At 43.2% G+C, this 18,866-nt stretch overlaps 1 protein-coding gene and 1 long non-coding RNA gene across 9 annotated transcripts in view; one reads left to right on the top strand and one right to left on the bottom strand.

The window, feature by feature from the left end:
• Window positions 1-5,286: 5,286 nt before the first annotated feature.
• Window positions 5,287-6,315, top strand: LOC117675647 (uncharacterized). The gene is made up of 3 exons (XR_004594256.2): window positions 5,287-5,370; window positions 5,547-5,594; window positions 6,230-6,315. It is a non-coding gene; the product is annotated as an uncharacterized LOC117675647 (long non-coding RNA).
• The window catches only part of PLPPR2 (phospholipid phosphatase related 2), a 32,833-nt gene continuing 20,234 nt past the window's right edge, over window positions 6,268-18,866 (bottom strand). For 3 of the 8 annotated variants that reach the window (XM_034434546.3, XM_087886522.1, XM_087886523.1), the window contains 4 exons: window positions 16,944-17,084; window positions 14,368-14,486; window positions 8,677-8,764; window positions 6,268-8,172 (listed from right to left, as the gene is read on the bottom strand). In XM_034434546.3, the coding sequence (XP_034290437.2) occupies window positions 8,722-8,764; window positions 14,368-14,486; window positions 16,944-17,084 (303 nt within the window). In that variant the 3' untranslated portion in view covers window positions 6,268-8,172; window positions 8,677-8,721. The remainder of the gene's footprint in view (window positions 8,173-8,676; window positions 8,765-14,367; window positions 14,487-16,943; window positions 17,085-18,866) is intronic. The other 5 variants (XM_034434542.3, XM_034434543.3, XM_034434544.3 and 2 more) reach the window with 3 other exon arrangements.

Below are 18,866 nucleotides of genomic sequence, written 5' to 3'. Positions count from 1 at the left end.
ATTCACTTAGTGATGGTGATCCACTTAGTGACAGTAACTCACTTAGTGATGGTAACACACTTAGTGAAGGTGTCAGCGTTCAGGGAAGAGAAGCTGAAAAAGATATGAAGAAAGAGAGGGTTCAAGCATAGGAACAGTCAATGCCGCGCAGGTCAGAGCGATGGAAGAAGGGGATTCCACTTGACAGGTATTCTGCTAGTAAAGTAAAGGTGTGTAATGTGTGGTTTGAGCCAAGGAACTATAAGAAAGTATTGACATTACCTAAAATTGAACAAGTAAAGTAGAAAGAAGCCATGGACAAGGAAATGGAATCCATGGGTGAACCTAACATGTTCACATCTATGATTTTGTCACAGGGTAGTAAAGCCATAGGATGCAAGTGGGTATACAAGAAGAAAGTACTACCCAATAGTGAGGTACAATATAAAACAAGATTAGTGGCACAAGGTTTTTCATAGATGAAAAATGTGCACTATGATCAGGTATTCATGCCAACTGTAAAGAGTGCAGGCATAAGACTCGCAATAGTGTTGGCAGTGGCACATGGCCATAAAATTTGGCATTTTGACATAACCACTGCATTCCTCAATGCAGAATTAGTGGAAGAAATTTACATGGTTCAAGCACCAAGGTATGAAAGTAAAAGGCCTAACACGGTGTACAAATTGAACAAGGCCATTTATGGGCTGAAGCAGTCAGCCAGGAATTGGAATATATGTTTAGATACTGCATTGAAGGGTCTTGGGTTCAAGAGTTGCAAGGCTGATGGTTGCATATACACTGGAAAGTTACAAGGTGGGGATTGTCAACTATTAGCATTTGTGGATGATCTTTGTTTCATTGCAAAGGATGTATCACAGGTAAAAGAATTTGCTAATAAGTTGGAGAAGAAATTTGAATTAAAGAACTTCGGAGAAATACAAAATTATCTTGGTGTGGAGATACAAAAAACTAAGAAAGGTGGTTATGTTGTCAGTCAAAAAAGAAAAATTGAACAGTTGTTGGAGAGAGATGACATGAAATATTGTAAAACTGCTCCAACACCTATGAGCACAGATTTTCATAACAGTTTGGGTGAGGATGAAAGTGAAGCCTGTGATCAAGAGATATATCAGTCAGCAATAGGAGCCTGTTATATCTGTCACAGTGGTCCAGACCAGACATAGCTTGTGCAGTAAGCATTTTGAGTTGCTTTACTGCTGCACCAATGCAATTGCATTGGATGGGTATAAAAAGGATTCTCAGGTATTGAAGGGAACTGTGAATTTGGGTCTTCAAATACAGGTCTCTGAAGAATTAAAACTGAAATGCTATGTTGATAGTGATTATGCAAATGATGTAAAAACCAGAAAGTCCGATTCTAGGATTGTGGTATTGTTTGGAGGGGCTTTAATTGGTTGGAAGTCAAGGAAGCAAACAACTGTAGCCATTTCTATTGTGGAGGCAAAATTTATTGCTTTGTCTCAACTCTGTTCAGAGGTATCCTGGTATGTACAGCTGTTACAGGATTTAAATGGAAAGGTAAATGAAGCTGTAACGTGTATGAGGATAATGCTGCCTGCATTAAAATGGTAACAGGTGACAGAGTAAAGAATAGAAGCAAGTATGTGGACATTAAATATTGTAATGTCAGGGAAGCCATAAAATGTAAATTGATTAGCTTGCTTCACTGTTCTTCAGAGGACAATTTGGCAGACATAATGACCAAGCCATTGGGTGGAGTGCACCATGGGAAGAATATTAAGTTAATTGGATTTATGTCTGTTCCAGAATGTCTGTTCATGAATATTCTTTGTCAGAATATTCATGAACTGGCAGAGACATGATAACAAGGTCAGTCAATGAATAGGCATAGCAACTAAGTCAGCCAATGGGAGCTGAAACAGTTTGGAGGCTGGGCATGGCTCAGCTCTGTGCTGTGCTGAGAAATGAAACTGAAACCAGTCTGGACTTGCATCTCTGCTGTACTGCTGGCTTGTGTTTTGCTTGTAACTGCTACTACATTGAAGAAGAATCTGTATTGGTATTGTACATTTATCTTCATGTACCATATTTTTCAGAGTATAAGACGCACCTTTCCCCCCCAAAAAAGAGGGTAAAATCTGGGTGCGTTTTATACTCCGAATGTAGCCCCCCCAGGTTCTCAAACAGAGGTTTCAGAGGCTGAAAAAAGCATTAGAAACGAAGCTTCAGAAAAGAAGCCCCCAAACAGAGCTTCAGAAAAGAAGCCCCCAAACGGAGCCTTTTTTTCTGAAGCTCTGTTTCGAAGGCTTTCAGAGGCAGAAAAAAAAGCAACAACAAAAAAAAAAAGCAAGGCACAGAGCTCACAACCAAGGAACCTGTTGCTAAAATTCACCTCTGGGTGTTGTGGCCCGCCAGCAGCCTGTGCAGCTGGTAGCTGATTCCGACAGCAAGGAGACTGGTGTGGTGATTCACCAGCAGCCTGTGCAGCTGGCACCCGAGTCAGACAATGAGGAGGCTGGAGAAGATTTGGTGTCAGAGGCGGGGATTCAGCCAGGGCCTTCAGAACCTCCATAAGCTCCCATAAGTGAAGAGAAAGAAGAGGAGGAGCCTCTTCTCAATGCACAGGCATGCAGAGCTGCCAAAAGGCAGGAATGGCTCCTCAGGAGGAGGTCTCCTCAAAAGTAAGGCTTGGGGCTAATTGGCCACTCCCCTAGACTATTTAAGAAATGACGATGACTGAGGCAATCTGCAGAAAACAACTTCATTCATATTCCTTCGCATATTGACTCCAGAAACGTCTGATCGGCTCTTGCTTCTCTCTTGTCATTTTTCCTGCAAATTGCTTCTGAGCATTCTGCCAACCGCAGTAAGCTTACGGTTATCTGAAAGACTGTGCCTCAGAATTGAGTTATTATTCCTTGGACTCTTGTCGGCTGTTAATGAAGTTAAATTAACAGCCCTTGTTCAGAAAAGACTGATTTAAACTGTACTTGTACTTGAACAACTACTAAGAAAGCTCATTAGTAGTCCTTAATTAGTAAACTAAGGTTTGTATGGACTTTGTGTGTGCTGCATTCTTTATGGTCAAAGGAATCTGATGTTAAGCTATCAAAAACTACAGAGCCCTTCATTTCCTCATGAAAGGACCTGATGATATTGAGGAGCTGAGGTGGACATCCAATCTTGGGGAGAATTTTATAAAGGCCGTCCCTGCTAACCAAGTCAAAAGCCTTCGTAAGATCTATGAAGGTTATGAAAAGTGGCTGTCTTTGTTCCCTGCATTTCTCCTGCAACTGTCTAAGGGAAAATACCATGTCAATAGTGGACCTGTTGGCTCGAAATCCACAGTGAGATTCTGGATAGACTCTCTCTGCAAGCACCTGGAGCCTCTTCAGTACGACACGGGCAAGCTGCTTCCCTACAACACTAAGAAGAGAGATGCCACAGTAGTTGTTACAGTTACCCCTGTCACCTTTGTTCTTGTACAGTGTGACGATATTTGCATCCTTCATGTCCTGTGGTTCTCCACCTTCCCTCCAACAAAGACAGAAGATTTCATGCAGTTCAGTGGGGATGTTCTCTTTGCAGCACTTCAGAACTTCAGCAGGGATGTTATCTTTCCCAGGTGCCTTGCCAGAGGCAAGGGAATCCAGGGCCGCATTTAGTTCTTCTAAAGTTGGTTCACTGTCAAGCTCCTCCAAGGCAGGCAGGCACTCAATGTTATTTAATGCTTCTTCAGTTACCACATTTTCTCTGGAATATAACTCAGGGTAGTGCTGCACCCAGCATGCCATCTGCTGTGCTTGGTCCTGGATAACCTCACCTGTAGCAGACTTCAGAGGGGCAGATTTCTTCTGTGTTGGACCTAAGGCCTGCTTGATGCCATCACACATCCCCTTGATGTTGCCTGTGTCAGCTGCTATCTGGATCCGAGAGCAAAGCTGCAGCCAATAATCATTAACACATCTCCTGGCAGTCTGTTGGACTTTGCTTCGAGCAGCTCACAGAAACTGTAGGTTGTGCTCACTGGAACAGGCTTTATATGCACTTAGAGCTCTCCTTTTTTCCTCAATCACTGGGGTCAACTCCTCTGAATGGGCTTCGAACCAATCTGCTGTCTTTCTGATCTCCTTACGAAATACTGGCAAGGCGGTGTTATAAACAGCATTCTTGAAATATTCCCATCGTTCAGATGCATTTATTTCAGCTGGGCCTGGGAGAGTTTCCTTGAGTGTTTGTGCAAATTCCTCCACTTTGCCCTGATTGCGGGTCTGTTGATCTCAAATTGTAAAGCTACATTAACAGAAACTTGCAAGTCTGAAATTATATCTCTTCCCTTTCATATTGACAGTCCAAGAAACTAGGGAGGGTCCCTTCTGAGACATTTGTCACTCCCCTATTCTTTCTGTGGACTCAGCTGCCTTTTATCTGATCATAATGTAGTCTGCGGCTCTTCTTCCTATCTTCCAAGGTATTTCCACATATCATTACAGTGTGGGTGCTGTTTATTTTGTTTATTATTCCTAGAATTTATTATGATATGTGTGTATTTTTTGTTTGCTGTTGTTATATAGCTTTTATAAACCACTTAGTTTCATTTGATTAAGCAGCATATAATCACTTATAATAAATAAGGAATGTGACTATTATAAAACTCTTCATAATTGTATGTACATATATGCATATATATACACACACAAAGAATTTATCTGTGCTGGCCCAGGAAACTACCTTACTAAAATGGACATGAAAAGTACTCACAATCAATCATTATTGCCATTTCTCAAGTCTGCACATACCCAGACCAATGACATGCATATAGCAGCCATAGTTCAGCAGACTCCTGGCACTAACTGCATATTGCTGCTATGGCACCTGCCTTTTGGAATTTCATTGTCTCCACACCCAAGATGAGACTTGCCCAGACCTTGCTGGCCTTTCATAAGGCATTAAAAACTGGGCTTTGCTGTCAAGCCTGGAACCTTGATAGTAGGGGTGGGCCTGTTGTCTGGTTATATTGATTATATGGTGTTTCTGAGTATTCTCAGCTGCTATTCTATGCTGTTTTATGTTTTAACACTAGCTGTTTTTCAGTTTGTTCTTATTTTGTTAGCAGCCCATAGTCATGTATGAGTTGGATGGCTGTATAAATTTATTAAATAAATAAATATTGACATCTTAAGGCTGTTTCCCTGATAACAGCATGGAAATGGTCTGCTATTGCCTCCTTCTTCCAGGAGTCGTTTGCTTCCCTAATCCAAACTGTATAATGACGTTCTCTGTGAGTCTCTAATCCAAATACATCTTCAGACCAACCCTGCTTAGTTTCCAATCCTGGACAAGATCGCACAGCTACGTCCTTGCTAAGAGATTGGACACAGCCATGGCTAGAGAGGGTCTCAGCAGGTAAGCAAAGTCAATGGGTAAACTGGTAGGAGGTTACAAATGGCGACTGCATGATATCCTTGTTTAAGAACCCACAATGATTCACTTAACTACGGCAAGCAGGAATGTCAGAATTGCTGTTGCTAAATGGTGCAGTCAATAATGTCACACTTTATAACCATGTTGCTTATCTATAGGTATTCCAGTTCCAATTGCCATCATTGACCGAGAACTACCTATATATGGTAGGAATAATCTTGTATGTATACTCAGTGGGGTTTGTAATGATGCTGTTGTGTAGATGTGGGGAAAAAGTAGATATTTTGTTTGTTGCAGGGGGTACTACAAGAGTTGGTGGTGATGGCTACTGCTTTCGCTGGCTTCAAAATAGGATTAGATCAGTTCATGGAAGTCATGAGGATTGGTGGCTATTAGCCTTGATGGCAGTGACTTCCTCTGAAAGCCACCTGCGGGGAGATTAGTAGGCTTCCTGTGCAGTGGTTGGTCACTGTGAGAACAGACTACTGGACTAGATGAGCCAGGGTTCCAATTCAGGACACTGCTGATGTTCTTATAGACACTTCAATTAGATATTTCTCAAATCTGTTGCCAGCCCTGAAGATAGCTATGGTGTCTTCAGGTCACCATGAGAACAGAGCCACTGAGAAAGAAACTTGCCTGTGACTATCTAGGAAACTCATACCTATACAAGGCTTTGGAACTAATTCCACAGTTGTGTGTAAAAAAATAACATGTTTAGTAGATCTCATTTATTACAGTATATCACTTAGCCTGAAAATAACATGGTCTCATTTGGGATTAGATGCTTTTATCTGATTTCACATTAACATTTCTTCATTTTGTTTGTGCCATTTACTAGAACTCTTCCTCAAATGAAGGACACTGTGAAGCAAGACAGATTGTTAAAACAGAAATTTATTAAAATAGATTTTGGAAAGATGTGGGAAGTTCTTCACTGAGCACAGTGGGGGCAGTGCACTCTGCCAATTTTTCCAAGCAACAGCCCACCCATCCCTGTGCTACACCCAGAAGGTGCCATGCAGCTGACCAGCAACTGTGTAGCAGAGACAATAACAATTATCAGCACCAGGAAGAGTAGCAGGGAAAATGAGAAAAAGGCAGCCTTTCCTAATCTGGAACAATTCCCATCTTTAATTTCCATCTTTATGGAAATAATGCTCAATAAAGTTGGATTTCACTGATGGAGTAATGGAAATATAAAGGATCTCCAATTATTTTTTGGAGGACATGGGAGGTATTATCATCCCCTTCGGCAGAACTGTGTGGAATAATGATCATCTGCCAAGCAGCTGCAACAACTATTATTGAGCATGGTGGGTGAGTCAAGAAAGTGAAGCTGAAATTGTGAGGAATCACATTGTGATTTTAAACTAGAACAAGGTTAGCAATAAGTCATGGCTTCCTATATGGCATTGTTTGGAAATGTATGGTAGTTTTGAAAATCTCTACTCATTGGAAGTAACTACAGATTGACATCTATTTCTCTTGCAATGAAAACATATCCCTAAAACAACAATGGAATAGAAATTCAGCTCTGTTGAAAGCTTCCCCCCTCCCCCAGCATGCAAATGGCTCCAGATTCAACTAGGGTGTGTCTACTGGGAACAAATGATCAAGGTTCAGAGCTGATGAAACTGTATGTTTAAAATGTTTTCACATTGAGCTCCAGAAATACTCTAGGATAACACCCTGGAAAGCAGCAATAATTGACTCTAGGGAGAATCCATTTGAGCTGCAGTGTTATTGCTTGTTTCTGATGACTAAGCTCAGAAGAAAGTTTTGTGGATCATGTGTAGTTTACTTTTCTTCAGCCAACCTTTGCTATGAAGTCATCATATGAAGCTGAGCATGGATCTAAACCATAATCTAGTCTTTCTAATGACATGTATCTTCTCATGTATCTCCTTGGACCAAGATCCTTCCAATGTTAGCTGAAAGTTCTTCTTCATCAAAGGCCATATCTTGAGACCAGATTATTTACTTTTATAACAAGGTTTATTGATTATAGCTCAATCAAAAAGATGTCAAAACTGCCTATAGTGGACAGCCCTAAGATTTTGAGTAAAGTCTTATTTGCTTGATTTCTGGTCTTCAAATAGAGTATTAGCTACCATAATGATTAATTAATATTTTTTCTGACTATTCAAGTCAGAATATTAAAGTTTGCAAATTTAATTTTAAACTTCTCTTTTTAAAACCCCCACCATCAAAACCACCTCTCTTGGTCAAATGTGCCTTCTTCAGACTCACAGGGTTATTTCCCAAAATGGAGCTATTTATTTGGAAATCACACCTAACTTTTTTCTTAAAGAATCAGCAGTAAAGGAAAGAATGCCTTATCAGATTCCAAAGATTCCAAATTCCCAAAAGAACCTTGTCAAAGCAAGCTGTGATCAAAATCCCAAGAGCTCATTCTTAGAGAAGAAATTCAGTTAGTAACAGAACTGGTGAATGGCATCAGACCAACTGAAAAAGTGATGTGATTTTATTTTTACCCTTATTTTCCCTCCCCAATCTATGCTGCACACTCATATCATAGAACCAGAACTATGTTATGACAACTAACAAACCTGATTCCGGGAAAGTCCAAGAAATAGGTTGGGAAATGGAGAGTATGAGGTTAGAGCCCACTCCCCTCCCAAGATCTAGCTTCATATCAGGAATGCTTTCTTAGGTCAGACTTCACTTGTGACCGACCGGGAGGGAATGAGGACATCTGGGGTGGAGGGGAAGAGACAAAATTGAGAATCAGGTGGCCTCTGTGAACACAGCTCCGTGATTCTGGAATAGAGGAAGGGAGGGGAGAAGGGAGTGAGTATGTCAGAATGGACTTAAAATACAGGAACAAACTCTACAGATCAAAATTACAGAGTATTGAAACTCAAGCTTTAGAATTCTTCAGCAAAGCCTTCAGCTGAGTCCCAGCAAACAGGGGAAAGCCAACTGTCACCTTTTTCCATCTTTAACTTCTTAGGCAAAATCAAATATCAACCAACTTTAAAATATTCTCTTTTTATGTTTATGGTTCCATGTGTGTGTTTTAAAAGAGCAGATCTCTAGTAGTCATGACTGTAAGCCAAGGTATTTAACTTTTCATTACATGGGCAAGGCTTTTTGCTGATGAGTTTGAATTATCGGGTTCAAGAGAGGATTTCCTTGTCTCTTCTTATACCACTTAACCATATATCTCACTTAAAAAAAGACTTGAACAATGGAATAGTGTATCCTGGTGTAAACAAAACCAGTGAGCAGAACAGCACAGCAACACAGAAAGCAAAGACTTACATCACAATCCTATGTGTGTTTATTCAGAAGCAAGTTCCATTTTGTTCAGTGGGACTTATGCCCCTGAAAATGTGCACAGGACTGCAACCTAAATGTGGAAATTAAGCTGTCAGTGCAAATTTTCCCAGCAGGCACAAGTCATTATCATCTCAGAATCTCCATACCTAGTAGCAATAGCTAGGATATTTTGCACAGAACTACTCACACAAATACATTGAAACCAGTGGATTCCTCTGAAATGTGTGCCTTTTTACAAGAGTCCAATCTGTCATTGGTGAGCCATAAAATGTTTCAGGTTGGTGGTTGAGCACAGAGAGGGACCTTCTGGTAGTGGAGTGGGTGGGCGGAGAGGAAGGGATGTTGTTGTTGTTGTTGTTGTTGTTGTTGTTGTTGTTGTTGTTGTTGTTATTATTATTATTATTATTATTATTATTATTATTATTATTTATTAAATTTTTATACCGCCCTTCTCCCGAAGGACTCAGGGCGGTGAACAGCTAAGATTAAAATGCATACAATATGAAAATTAAAATAATTTAAAACATGATTAAATTAATTTGGCTTCCCCAATTTAAGACCCCTTACCCATAAAATTAACCAGTTAAAACTTTTAAGCCAGCCTGGCTTGCTGAAATAGAAAAGTCTTCAGGGCCCGGCAAAAAGTATGGAGGTCCAGGATCAGTCGTATCTCTGGGGGTAGCTCGTTCCAGAGGGCGGGTGCCCCCACAGAGAAGGCTCTCCCCCTGGGGGCCGCCAGTTGACATTGCTTGACCGACGGCACCTTGAGGAGACCCTCTCTGTGGGAGCGTATTGGCCGGTGGGAGGTTATCGGTGGCAGAACGTGGTCTCGTAGATACCTGGGCCCTAAGCCATGGAGCGCTTTAAAGGTGAGAACCAATACATTGAAGTGCACCCGGAAGACCACCGGGAGCCAGTGCAGCTCACGCAGGAGAGGTGTTACATGGGAGCGCCATGTCGCCTCCACAATCACCCGCACGGCCGCATTCTGGACCAGCTGGAGCCTCCGGGTGCTCCTCAAGCGGAGCCCCATGTAGAGAGCATTACAGTAGTCCAGGCGGGAAGTAACAAGGGTGTGAGTGACTGTGCATAAGGAGTCCCGATCCAGAAAGGGGCGCAACTGGCGTATCAGGCGAACCTGATAAAAAGCCCCCCTGGCCACGGCTGTTATATGCTTTTCTAAAGACAGCCATACATCCAGGAGGACGCCCAAGTTACGAACCCTCTCTGTGGGGGCCAATGACTCGCCCCCTATAGCCAGCGATGACACCAGCTGGCTATATCGGGACGCCGGCAACCACAGCCACTCGGACTTGGAAGGGTTGAGTCAGAGCCTGTTCCTCCCCATCCAGACCCGCACAGCCTCCAGGCACCGGGACATCACTTCAAGGGCATCATTGGGGTGCTCTGGGGTGGAGATGTACAGCTGAGTGTCATCAGCGTACAGATGACACTGCACCCCAAAACTACGGATGATCTCACCCAGTGGCTTCACATAAATGTTGAACAGGAGAGGCGAGAGGACCAACCCTTGTGACACCCCACAAACAAGGCGCCTTGAGGTCGATCTCTGCCCTCCTGCCAATACAGACTGCGACCGGTCGGAGAGATAGGAGAAGAACCACCGTAACACGGTGCCTCCCACTCCCAACTCCTCCAGCTGGCACAGCATGATACCATGGTCGATGGTATCAAAAGCCGCTGAGAGGTCTAATAGGACCAGAACAGAGGAGCAACCCCTGTCCTGAGCCCTCCAGAGATCATCAACCAATGCGACCAATGCCGTTTCTCTGCTGTACCCAGGCCTGAAGACGGACTGGAATGGATCTAGATAGACAGTTTCATCCAGGTACTGCAGGAGCTGTCGCGCCACCACACTCTCAACAACCTTCGCCACAAAGCAAAGGTTGGAGACTGGACGATAGTTTGCCAAAACAGCCAGATCCAGAGAGGGCTTCTTGAGGAGGGGCCTCACCACCACCTCTTTCAAGGCAGGAGGCAGAAAACCCTCACTCAAAGAAGCGTTTATAATCCCCTGGAGCCAGCCTCGTCTAACCTCCCGGGTAGCCAGCACCAGCCAGGAGGGACACGGGTCCAATAAACATGTGGTAGCATTCAACCTCCCCAGCATCCTGTCCACGTTCTCAGGAGTCACAGGGTCAAACTCATCCCAGATAACATTCTCAAGACCCGCCTCAGACATCCCACCTGAACCCACCCAGTCAAAGTCCAAGCCTTCCTGAATTTGAGCGATTTTATTGTGCAGATACTGCGCAAAATCCTCAGATCGCTCTTGCAAGGGGTCTTCCCGCGCTCCCAGGTGGGAGAAGGGAGCAGGTCACCCTAAACAGGGCAGTTGGGCGGTTATCTGCCGACGCAATAAGAGCGGAAAAGTAATTACACTTTGCCGCTTTTATCGCCACTAAGTAGGTCTTAATATGAGACCTCACCAGTGTTCGGTCAGATTCGGAATGACTAGCCCTCCAACCGCTCTCTAGGCTCTTTTCCGGCGCTTCATCTCCCTCAGCTCCTCGGAGAACCAAGGAGCTGGGCAGGTTCGACGCCGGGTCAGAGGCTGCAGAGGCACAACCCGGTCCAAAGCACCAGCGGCCGCTCTATCCCAGGCGGCCACCAGGTCTTCAGTCGAGTCGTGAGCCAGAGTCTCAGGAAATGGCCCAAGCTCCATCTGGAACCTATCAGGATCCATCAGGCGCCTGGGGTGGAACCACCTAATCGGTTCTGCATCCCTGCAGTGGGGTGTGGCAGTCAGAAAGTCAAGCCTAAGGAGGGAATGGTCTTACCATGACAAGGGTTCGATGGCTATGTCCCCTGTATCTAGGCCATTCAACCACTGACCAGAGACAAAAACCAAGTCCAGAGCGTGTCCTCCCGTGTGAGTAGGGCCATGAATTAACTGGGTCAGGTTCATTGCTGTCATGGAAGCCATGAACTCCTGAGCCACCTCAGACGTTTCACCAATGGACAGCAGGTTGAAATCCCCCATAACCAAAAGCCTGGGGGTATCAACTGCCACCCCGGCTATTACGTTGAGGAGCTCAGGCAGGGCCACTGCCATGCGACAGGGAGTCAGGTATGTAATCAGCAAGCCCACCTGCATCCCATGACCCCACTTCACAAGGAGAGACTCACATCCGGCTATCTGAGGTACAGTGGCCTCCCTAGGATCAAGACCTTCCTTTATAATAACCGCCACTCCCCCACCCTTACCCTGGGCCCTCGGCTGATGAAATGCGCAGAAACCTGGTGGGCACATCTCTATGAGGGGGACCCCCCCCCCTCCTGGCCCAGCCAGGTCTCTGTAATGCCCGCCAGGTCCGCTCCCCCCTCCTGAATCAGCTCGCAAATGAGGGGGGCTTTGTTAACCACGGACCTGGCATTGCACAGCATCAGCCTAAGGCTCAGGCTCTGAGGCTCTGGACAACCCAGGGAACGAGAAGAGCATTGGGGATATGCACCCGAAGACAGCGGGTACATGCCCCCGCAACACAATATGGCCCCCTGCTCCCACCATATCTGCCCCTTCCACCCACAGTGCTGATGGAATCGCCCTCTTCACTACCAACACTAACCCCCTCAACTCCCCGCTCCACACCTCCCATGACGCGACCCTGTACCGGGCCTAGCCTCCCACTTAACAGAACACCCTCCCCACACCCCTCCCTTGCCAAACAACCCTCCCCCCAAAAAAACCCCTAAAAAGATTGACTAACAACAATGTTGATCTCCTGCCCTGCTTTTTTTTCTGTGTAGCTTTCCAGTGCTTAAACCAAATGCTGAAGAATGGCAGGCACTCCTGCTTTTATGGTGTCCCCTCTGCCTTAAATGGTTAAGGGGAAAGGATGATGTGGCCAGAGCAAGAGGACATCTTTAATCTGGGGAAGGTGCCAAGTGGACTGCATAGAATCACAGAATGTATGAAATGTTGCCAGAGTTCTTGCTGCATGCGGTTCATCACACCCAGCATTTTCTCAGGGAAGAATGCCCCCTTCATCAACGTTTTAACATTTTATTTATAACTACAAACTTCATTTCTGTTCTGCACAATTGGAAAGCTCTCTGACAGTTCATACCAGAGGTAAAACAGTAAAACAAAACGATAAATGAATTAAATAACCACAGAAGAAGAGCAGAGGACAATACATTGCTATTCAAACAAGCAGGTGTCTGATGGGTTGGCATTTCTGGAACCAATTCTCTTAATGCTGTAATATGCATTACATGAAATATTGTAGTAGTAGGCATAAACTGGAAACTATCTAAAAACTTTTGGGGTATGTCAAGTTGCAATCTGGCTCAACTACAGTATCAGGAAGACCAGGAATCATTACTTCTAACAAGGCACAATATTTTCTTATCGTATCAAAGAGGCTGGGATAGCTTAAATGGGCAATAAAATTGCACAGAAAACTTTTATATTATACTACTTCAGGGGACAATTTTAATTCATCCCGTTTTCATTTTACCTTGTAACTAGCTGTTTCTTATGCATAAACTCAGGTCAAAACTATTTAAAATGCACCTCAAGAAAAGGAAAGTATTATACTGTATTTGCAACAAAATGTTTGATGGTTCTATGATCATGCCCCAATATCTTAGCAATTTCAAGAGTGCTGCATCCCTCTGAATCCCTTTCAGAATCAGTTAAATCTCTTTTTTTGGCCCTTTTTGCCTGCCTAATAATTATGCCCACCTTGATATAGAGCAGTGTTGGTGAATCTTTTCAGCACCGAGTGCCAAAACAGGACTGTGCGCACACATACAGGGGAGCACTGGAAACCGGAAAATCTGCTCCCAGGTGCACGTGTGCAGGAGTGCTGGAAACCGGAAGTGCAGTTCCCCGGCGGAACTGGTTTCCAGCATGCATGCGTGCAGCAAAAACTGGAAGCTCAGCTTCCTGGTGCGCACATGCATGCCAGGGAGCTGCTCTTCCAATTTCCGGCGCTCCCGCACGCATGAAGACCAGCTAGCCGGCACCCAGAAATGATGATATGGTCAAAATACTCAGTTGCCTAATAATTGTGCACATAGTGTAGGCATGTCCCATCAATAGCTCTCTGATATTTCACTAAAAAGGTTGTTTAGTCCTAAATAGGACCTTCCATATGTAAAGCATACAGCCTTCCAAAGAACTTCCTCTTTTTCTCAAAAGGCTCTAAGCACACAGCAGTAATAGTTGCCCTAAATATCTGAAGGACACCAACAATATATAACATCAGCCTGTTGCACTGTGGCGAAAAAATGTGTCAGAGCACATCACTACATTAATACTGGGTAATGCTATTTACCTGCAGCACGACTAGTGTAAATTCAAAAAGGTCATGCTTTTTCCAGGTGAAACATTTCTATTTGATTTTGAATATTCTATACCACCCTCCATTTCCTTTCCTATATCTAAATGGAATTGGTATCGGCAACTGCCAAAGTTTCTGCTTGAACATCAGGATATCTGATCAATTCTTCTGTACCATGACTTTTTGCCTGCTTCTGTTGTCCAACCATATGCCAATCCGAAGTATCCCTTCCTTCTCCTTTTTTCCCCCCATGATAGTTATTGCCTATGGCAACCCTCTGTGCCAACTTAATCTCCCCTGAGAGTAACCAAGGATACCTTGCAAGGGGTCAAGATAGACAGTTCTGGGAACAGGCACTTACTCATAGGGATGGGTCATTGCTGCACTGCCAGGTGCTGCCAAGTGTAGAGATCGTGCTAGCTGCCTTTCCAGACCTCTTGAGAGTAGTGTAGAAAACTCTTCTGGGGTGTCCCTCACCTGCTGCAGCCCCACTCCACCCAAGGGGGCAGCATCAGGGCAGGGCAGTGGAGGGGCAAGTCATGGTTAAATGGGAGAGAATGAGACAGAAATTAACATCATTAAATATTTACTATTCACATCCAAGTAGAAAGGGGAAAGAAATAAGTTGAAAACTTGTTTTCTTTAGGGAAAAATGTTAAAGCATTGGAATATTTGGAGTTGGGGAGAACGACGCTTTCAGAGATAGAAGAGCAAGAACTTCTATATTAAAAAGCTTCATAAAGCCACCTTGTTCATCATTTTACACACAAAGAGAGAGAGGGGGGGAGGGAGGGAGAGAGAGAGAAAGAGGGAGGGACGGGGAGGGAGAAAGAAAGAGAGGGAGGGAGGGAGGGAGGGAGGGAGGGAGAGAGAGAGAGAGAGAGAGAGAGGGAGGGAGGGAGGGAGGGAGAGAGCGCATTCATTATTGGAAAAGGATCTATCAGTCTACACTGAATCTAAAAGTTCCAGATGATTTTCATAAAGTTATCACTGATTGAACCCAAAAGTGCTAATGGAAGTTTGTTGCCTGATCAGAGGCTTAAACATCTATGACAGGGAAAAGCAGCATGTGGAAGAAATGGTTTTGGAGATAATTGAAGAACAACCTAGTGTGAAGGGCTAGTCTGAGCATCGCTCCACAGTATTTTGTGCTAATGAAGATCTTGGTCATCCCAGCCTTCTCTTTCTCTTCCTTCTGTCAGAAGCTGACTCTCCCTGCTGCTGGGAGAGGCTCTTTTGATCCTTCATGTTCTTTCATTCTGCTAACTGTTTTCAGCAGAATAAATACAAAATACCTGGGCCCAAAGGCTATGTTCTTCCTACACTTATTCCCTTAATTGCCTGATAACAATTCCCTCTATGCATCAATTTCAGCACTAACTCCACAATTTAAAAAATTCTGTTGCCTTGAGATTGGGAGCAGGATGCCCACAAAGGTCTTCCAACAGAGATCATGGTCAGAGATGTCCTATTGAATCTTGCACTGAGCAGAGTATTTCTAAAGCCTATTAGATCTATGGTTTTATTATTTATACAACAAAGGTTTTTTTTTTAAAAAAAAAGAAAAACAAACAGGCTAGAATGTTTTCAAAAGAGGGAAGCATGGGGACTTGCTATTCATCAGTAGAAAGAACATTCTAAGAATAGAGCTCAAGAGAGCCAGTCTGGTGTAGTGGTTAAGGCATCAGGCTACAATCCAGGGAGCTGAGAGTTCTAATCCCACCTGAGGCAGAAAGCCAGCTGCGTGATCTTAGGCCAGTCACTCTTTCTCAGCTCTAGGAAGAAGGCAATGGCAAACCACTTCTAAAAAACCTTGCCATGAATACTGCAATTACTTGCCAAGACAATCGTTAGGAATCAAAAGGCTGACTCCAAGGCACACACACACAAAAAGGGAAGGAGGCAGAATTTAGGAATAGCTGAATGGAAAAAAAGCAAAAAGCCTAAGATGCTCCATAAGGATAGATGATCAGAATTCACTAGAGCACAGGGATTACAAGAGCTCTTCTGGACAATATGGTAGAAATCAAGTTTCTCTGAAAGATTAAGTGGGAGCCTTGTACAAGAAAATACCAAAACACATGCAATCATATTTTTGTTCATTCACAGAGTTGTTGTTTAAAAGCTTACAATCCTTAATGTGATTGTCCACTTTAAAGCTCAAAACAGATGACTAGCCTCCTGTGTGACTGTTGGCATTTATTTGTGAATAGTGAGATTCATCGAGTTTTAGATATGTCCCTGTGACAAAACAGTGGTCCCACTGCAGAGGAACAATGGCTGCTCAGTCTTTCCCCAGAGATCTGTGCAGTGATGTGACAGCAGCACCTGGTTTTCATTAGCAATTTATGATGGGCATCCAAACATGAGCCATTTGACTTTCTAGCTTTTCCCTCTTTCAGTTCCCTTAATGCTCCCTCATTTTCCCTTCTGATGCCTAATCTGGAAGAGTTTTACATTTGTTAATTCAATCTGTATGGCCGCTCAACTCAAACAAGTGAGTCCAGATGGCAATGCTCCCTTAAAACCTCACTGGTGTCTGAAGAGAAGAAGGTGGGCTGGGAGAGGATCAGCCCCAACCTCAGATGCCGGCATCTCAGTTGAGCCTCCTGTTCATGATTGCCCTGCCTGGCACAAGGCCTAACAGCTAGATTAAATTTCCAGTTTAAATTCCCCATATCTTTGAAAATAGGATTTTCAGGAGAACAGAAGGAAATTTAAATGGCAGCTGGACCAACTTGTCCTCTTCTTGTCCCATAAATTGCTATGTAAACGCATTGAAGAGGTAGAAGAAGCCCACTAAAAGGCATTTTGCCTATTGCATCCTCAAATATGGTGCTAGCTGTGCACGTGTATGTGTGGGTAGGTGTTTTTGATTAAAGAGAAAACTGAAGAAGAAGAGGAAACATGCAACAGTGCATCAGGAATATCTCTTACCTGAGCCACACTTAATTTGTTAAGGGAACTGTCAACACAGGGCAACAATCCCAAGACTGGAACACTGGGTAGATTTTCAGGTGGAGAAACTTCCTTGGCTGAGGATACAGGGCTTTGGAAATTGTTAACCACACATGTCACCTATCCAACAAAGAGAAGAAGAGCAGCATTAAAGGGCTCTTTTCCTGATTTCTGCCAACATAGTACTCTGCATCAGAAGGAACATTCAACGGAGCTTTGCAACCATTAACATAGTCTTTTATTTGGCCTTTCCCAATCCTTTTGCCAACTGCTTCTTGATCAATCCCCAATTTTTCTTCATTGACCTCTTTGTCTTGTTATGAGCATAAGCCATTAGGTCAGGACTCACTTTGGTATTCACTAGTATGGAGTGAATAGCTGGGCATAACAGAGGAACCACGAGCTGCCTTTTTATTGAAATGCAAAAAGGAATGAGGGCAGGATGTTCATCTGAGCAGAGGGAAGTGATTGGTTGAACCTCTCAGCCATACGAAAGGGGGTAAAAAGTTATCTTGTGTTTTAGTAGGAACCAAGCTAGTTTACATTTCTATTACCCCAACTCAGAATAGCCACTTCTCTGAACTGTATTATGCTGTTCTCTGTAAATAAAATTTCAGTTTGTTTACTATGCACAAATGTATATAAAGAAAATTGCTTACAAATATGAAAAAAAATAGAGAAAAGTATTTGAAATATATATACACCACAGAAAATGTCTACAGTACAAACTTTAAGGGCTGTGAGACAGAGTCCTTGTGTGCTTTAAAGACTGCACAGAGTCCTCAGTTCCCATCTCACCTCTTGAGGAAAAGATAGATATTTTTTCTTCTGCAGAAGAGGAGGAGGAAGAGGAAGAGAGCAAGGTCAAAGAGATGTTTGGAAAAAAGAGCTATACCACTCAATATTTTGTTGTTAGTTGCGAAGTCGTGTCCGACCCATCACAACCCCATGGACAATGATAGCTTTAGTCAAATAAGAAATGGCCCCATTCATGTCTGCATTTGGGAAAATTATAACACAGTCATCAACACATCACAAACTAATGCAATAATATATTATGTATTCAAGATGTATATTGGTTAATATTTATATGTATTTATATATTAGGGTGTAGGTATATACATATGTATATATATAGCGTATCTATATGTGTGTTATGTATATATACACTTTTGAGAGCAGGCAACAGAATTTCATTTTTAATGTGTGCCAGAGTGCCCACAGGAAAAAAAATGACAATAAAAGTTATCTTATAAGGTAAGCTGCCCCTCAAGATTATCTTCCCTTAGAATAGCATCACTGGCGTGGTCTTTAAGTTTTAGCCCTTTGGTGCTGATAAAGGAATAGTTTTAGAAACTGCCTGATGACACACTGTATTTAAAAAGGGGGCTCTACCCTGCAAAACCTGGTAAAAAAGCTCCAAAAACAGCACTGCCACTATATAAAAGTTAAAAGAAGCAAAAAAAATAGTAAGAGAACACCTGTCTGATCTTGACGAATACAAATCACCAGGACCTGATGGATTATATCCCAGAATGCTAAATGAGCTGGCAGATGTCATCTCAGAACCACTGTACCACATCTTTCAAAAATCCTGGAGCACCGGGGAATTACCACAGGACTGGAAAAGAGCTGATGTAGTTCCCATCCTTTAAAAATGGGGAAAAAACAGACCCAGGAAACTACAGACCAATCAGCCTAATGTCAATACCCAGGAAAATATTGGAAAAGATAATAAAAAAACAGATCTGCCAACCTCTAGAAATGAGTAAAGTAACAACTAGCAGTCAGCATGGGTTTGTTAAAAACAGATCATGCCAAACCAATCTTATTCCATTCTTCAACATAATGACTAAATTAGAAGTCCAGCAAAATACCGTGGGCATAATATACTTAGCAGTA

The sequence above is a fragment of the Pantherophis guttatus genome, chromosome 2 (assembly GCF_059756535.1).
Source record: "Pantherophis guttatus breed Tessera chromosome 2, ASM5975653v1, whole genome shotgun sequence".
NCBI lineage: Eukaryota > Metazoa > Chordata > Lepidosauria > Squamata > Colubridae > Pantherophis > Pantherophis guttatus.
The sequence above is the reverse complement of the archived record's forward strand: the minus strand, read 5'-3'. Positions and strand labels throughout refer to the sequence as shown.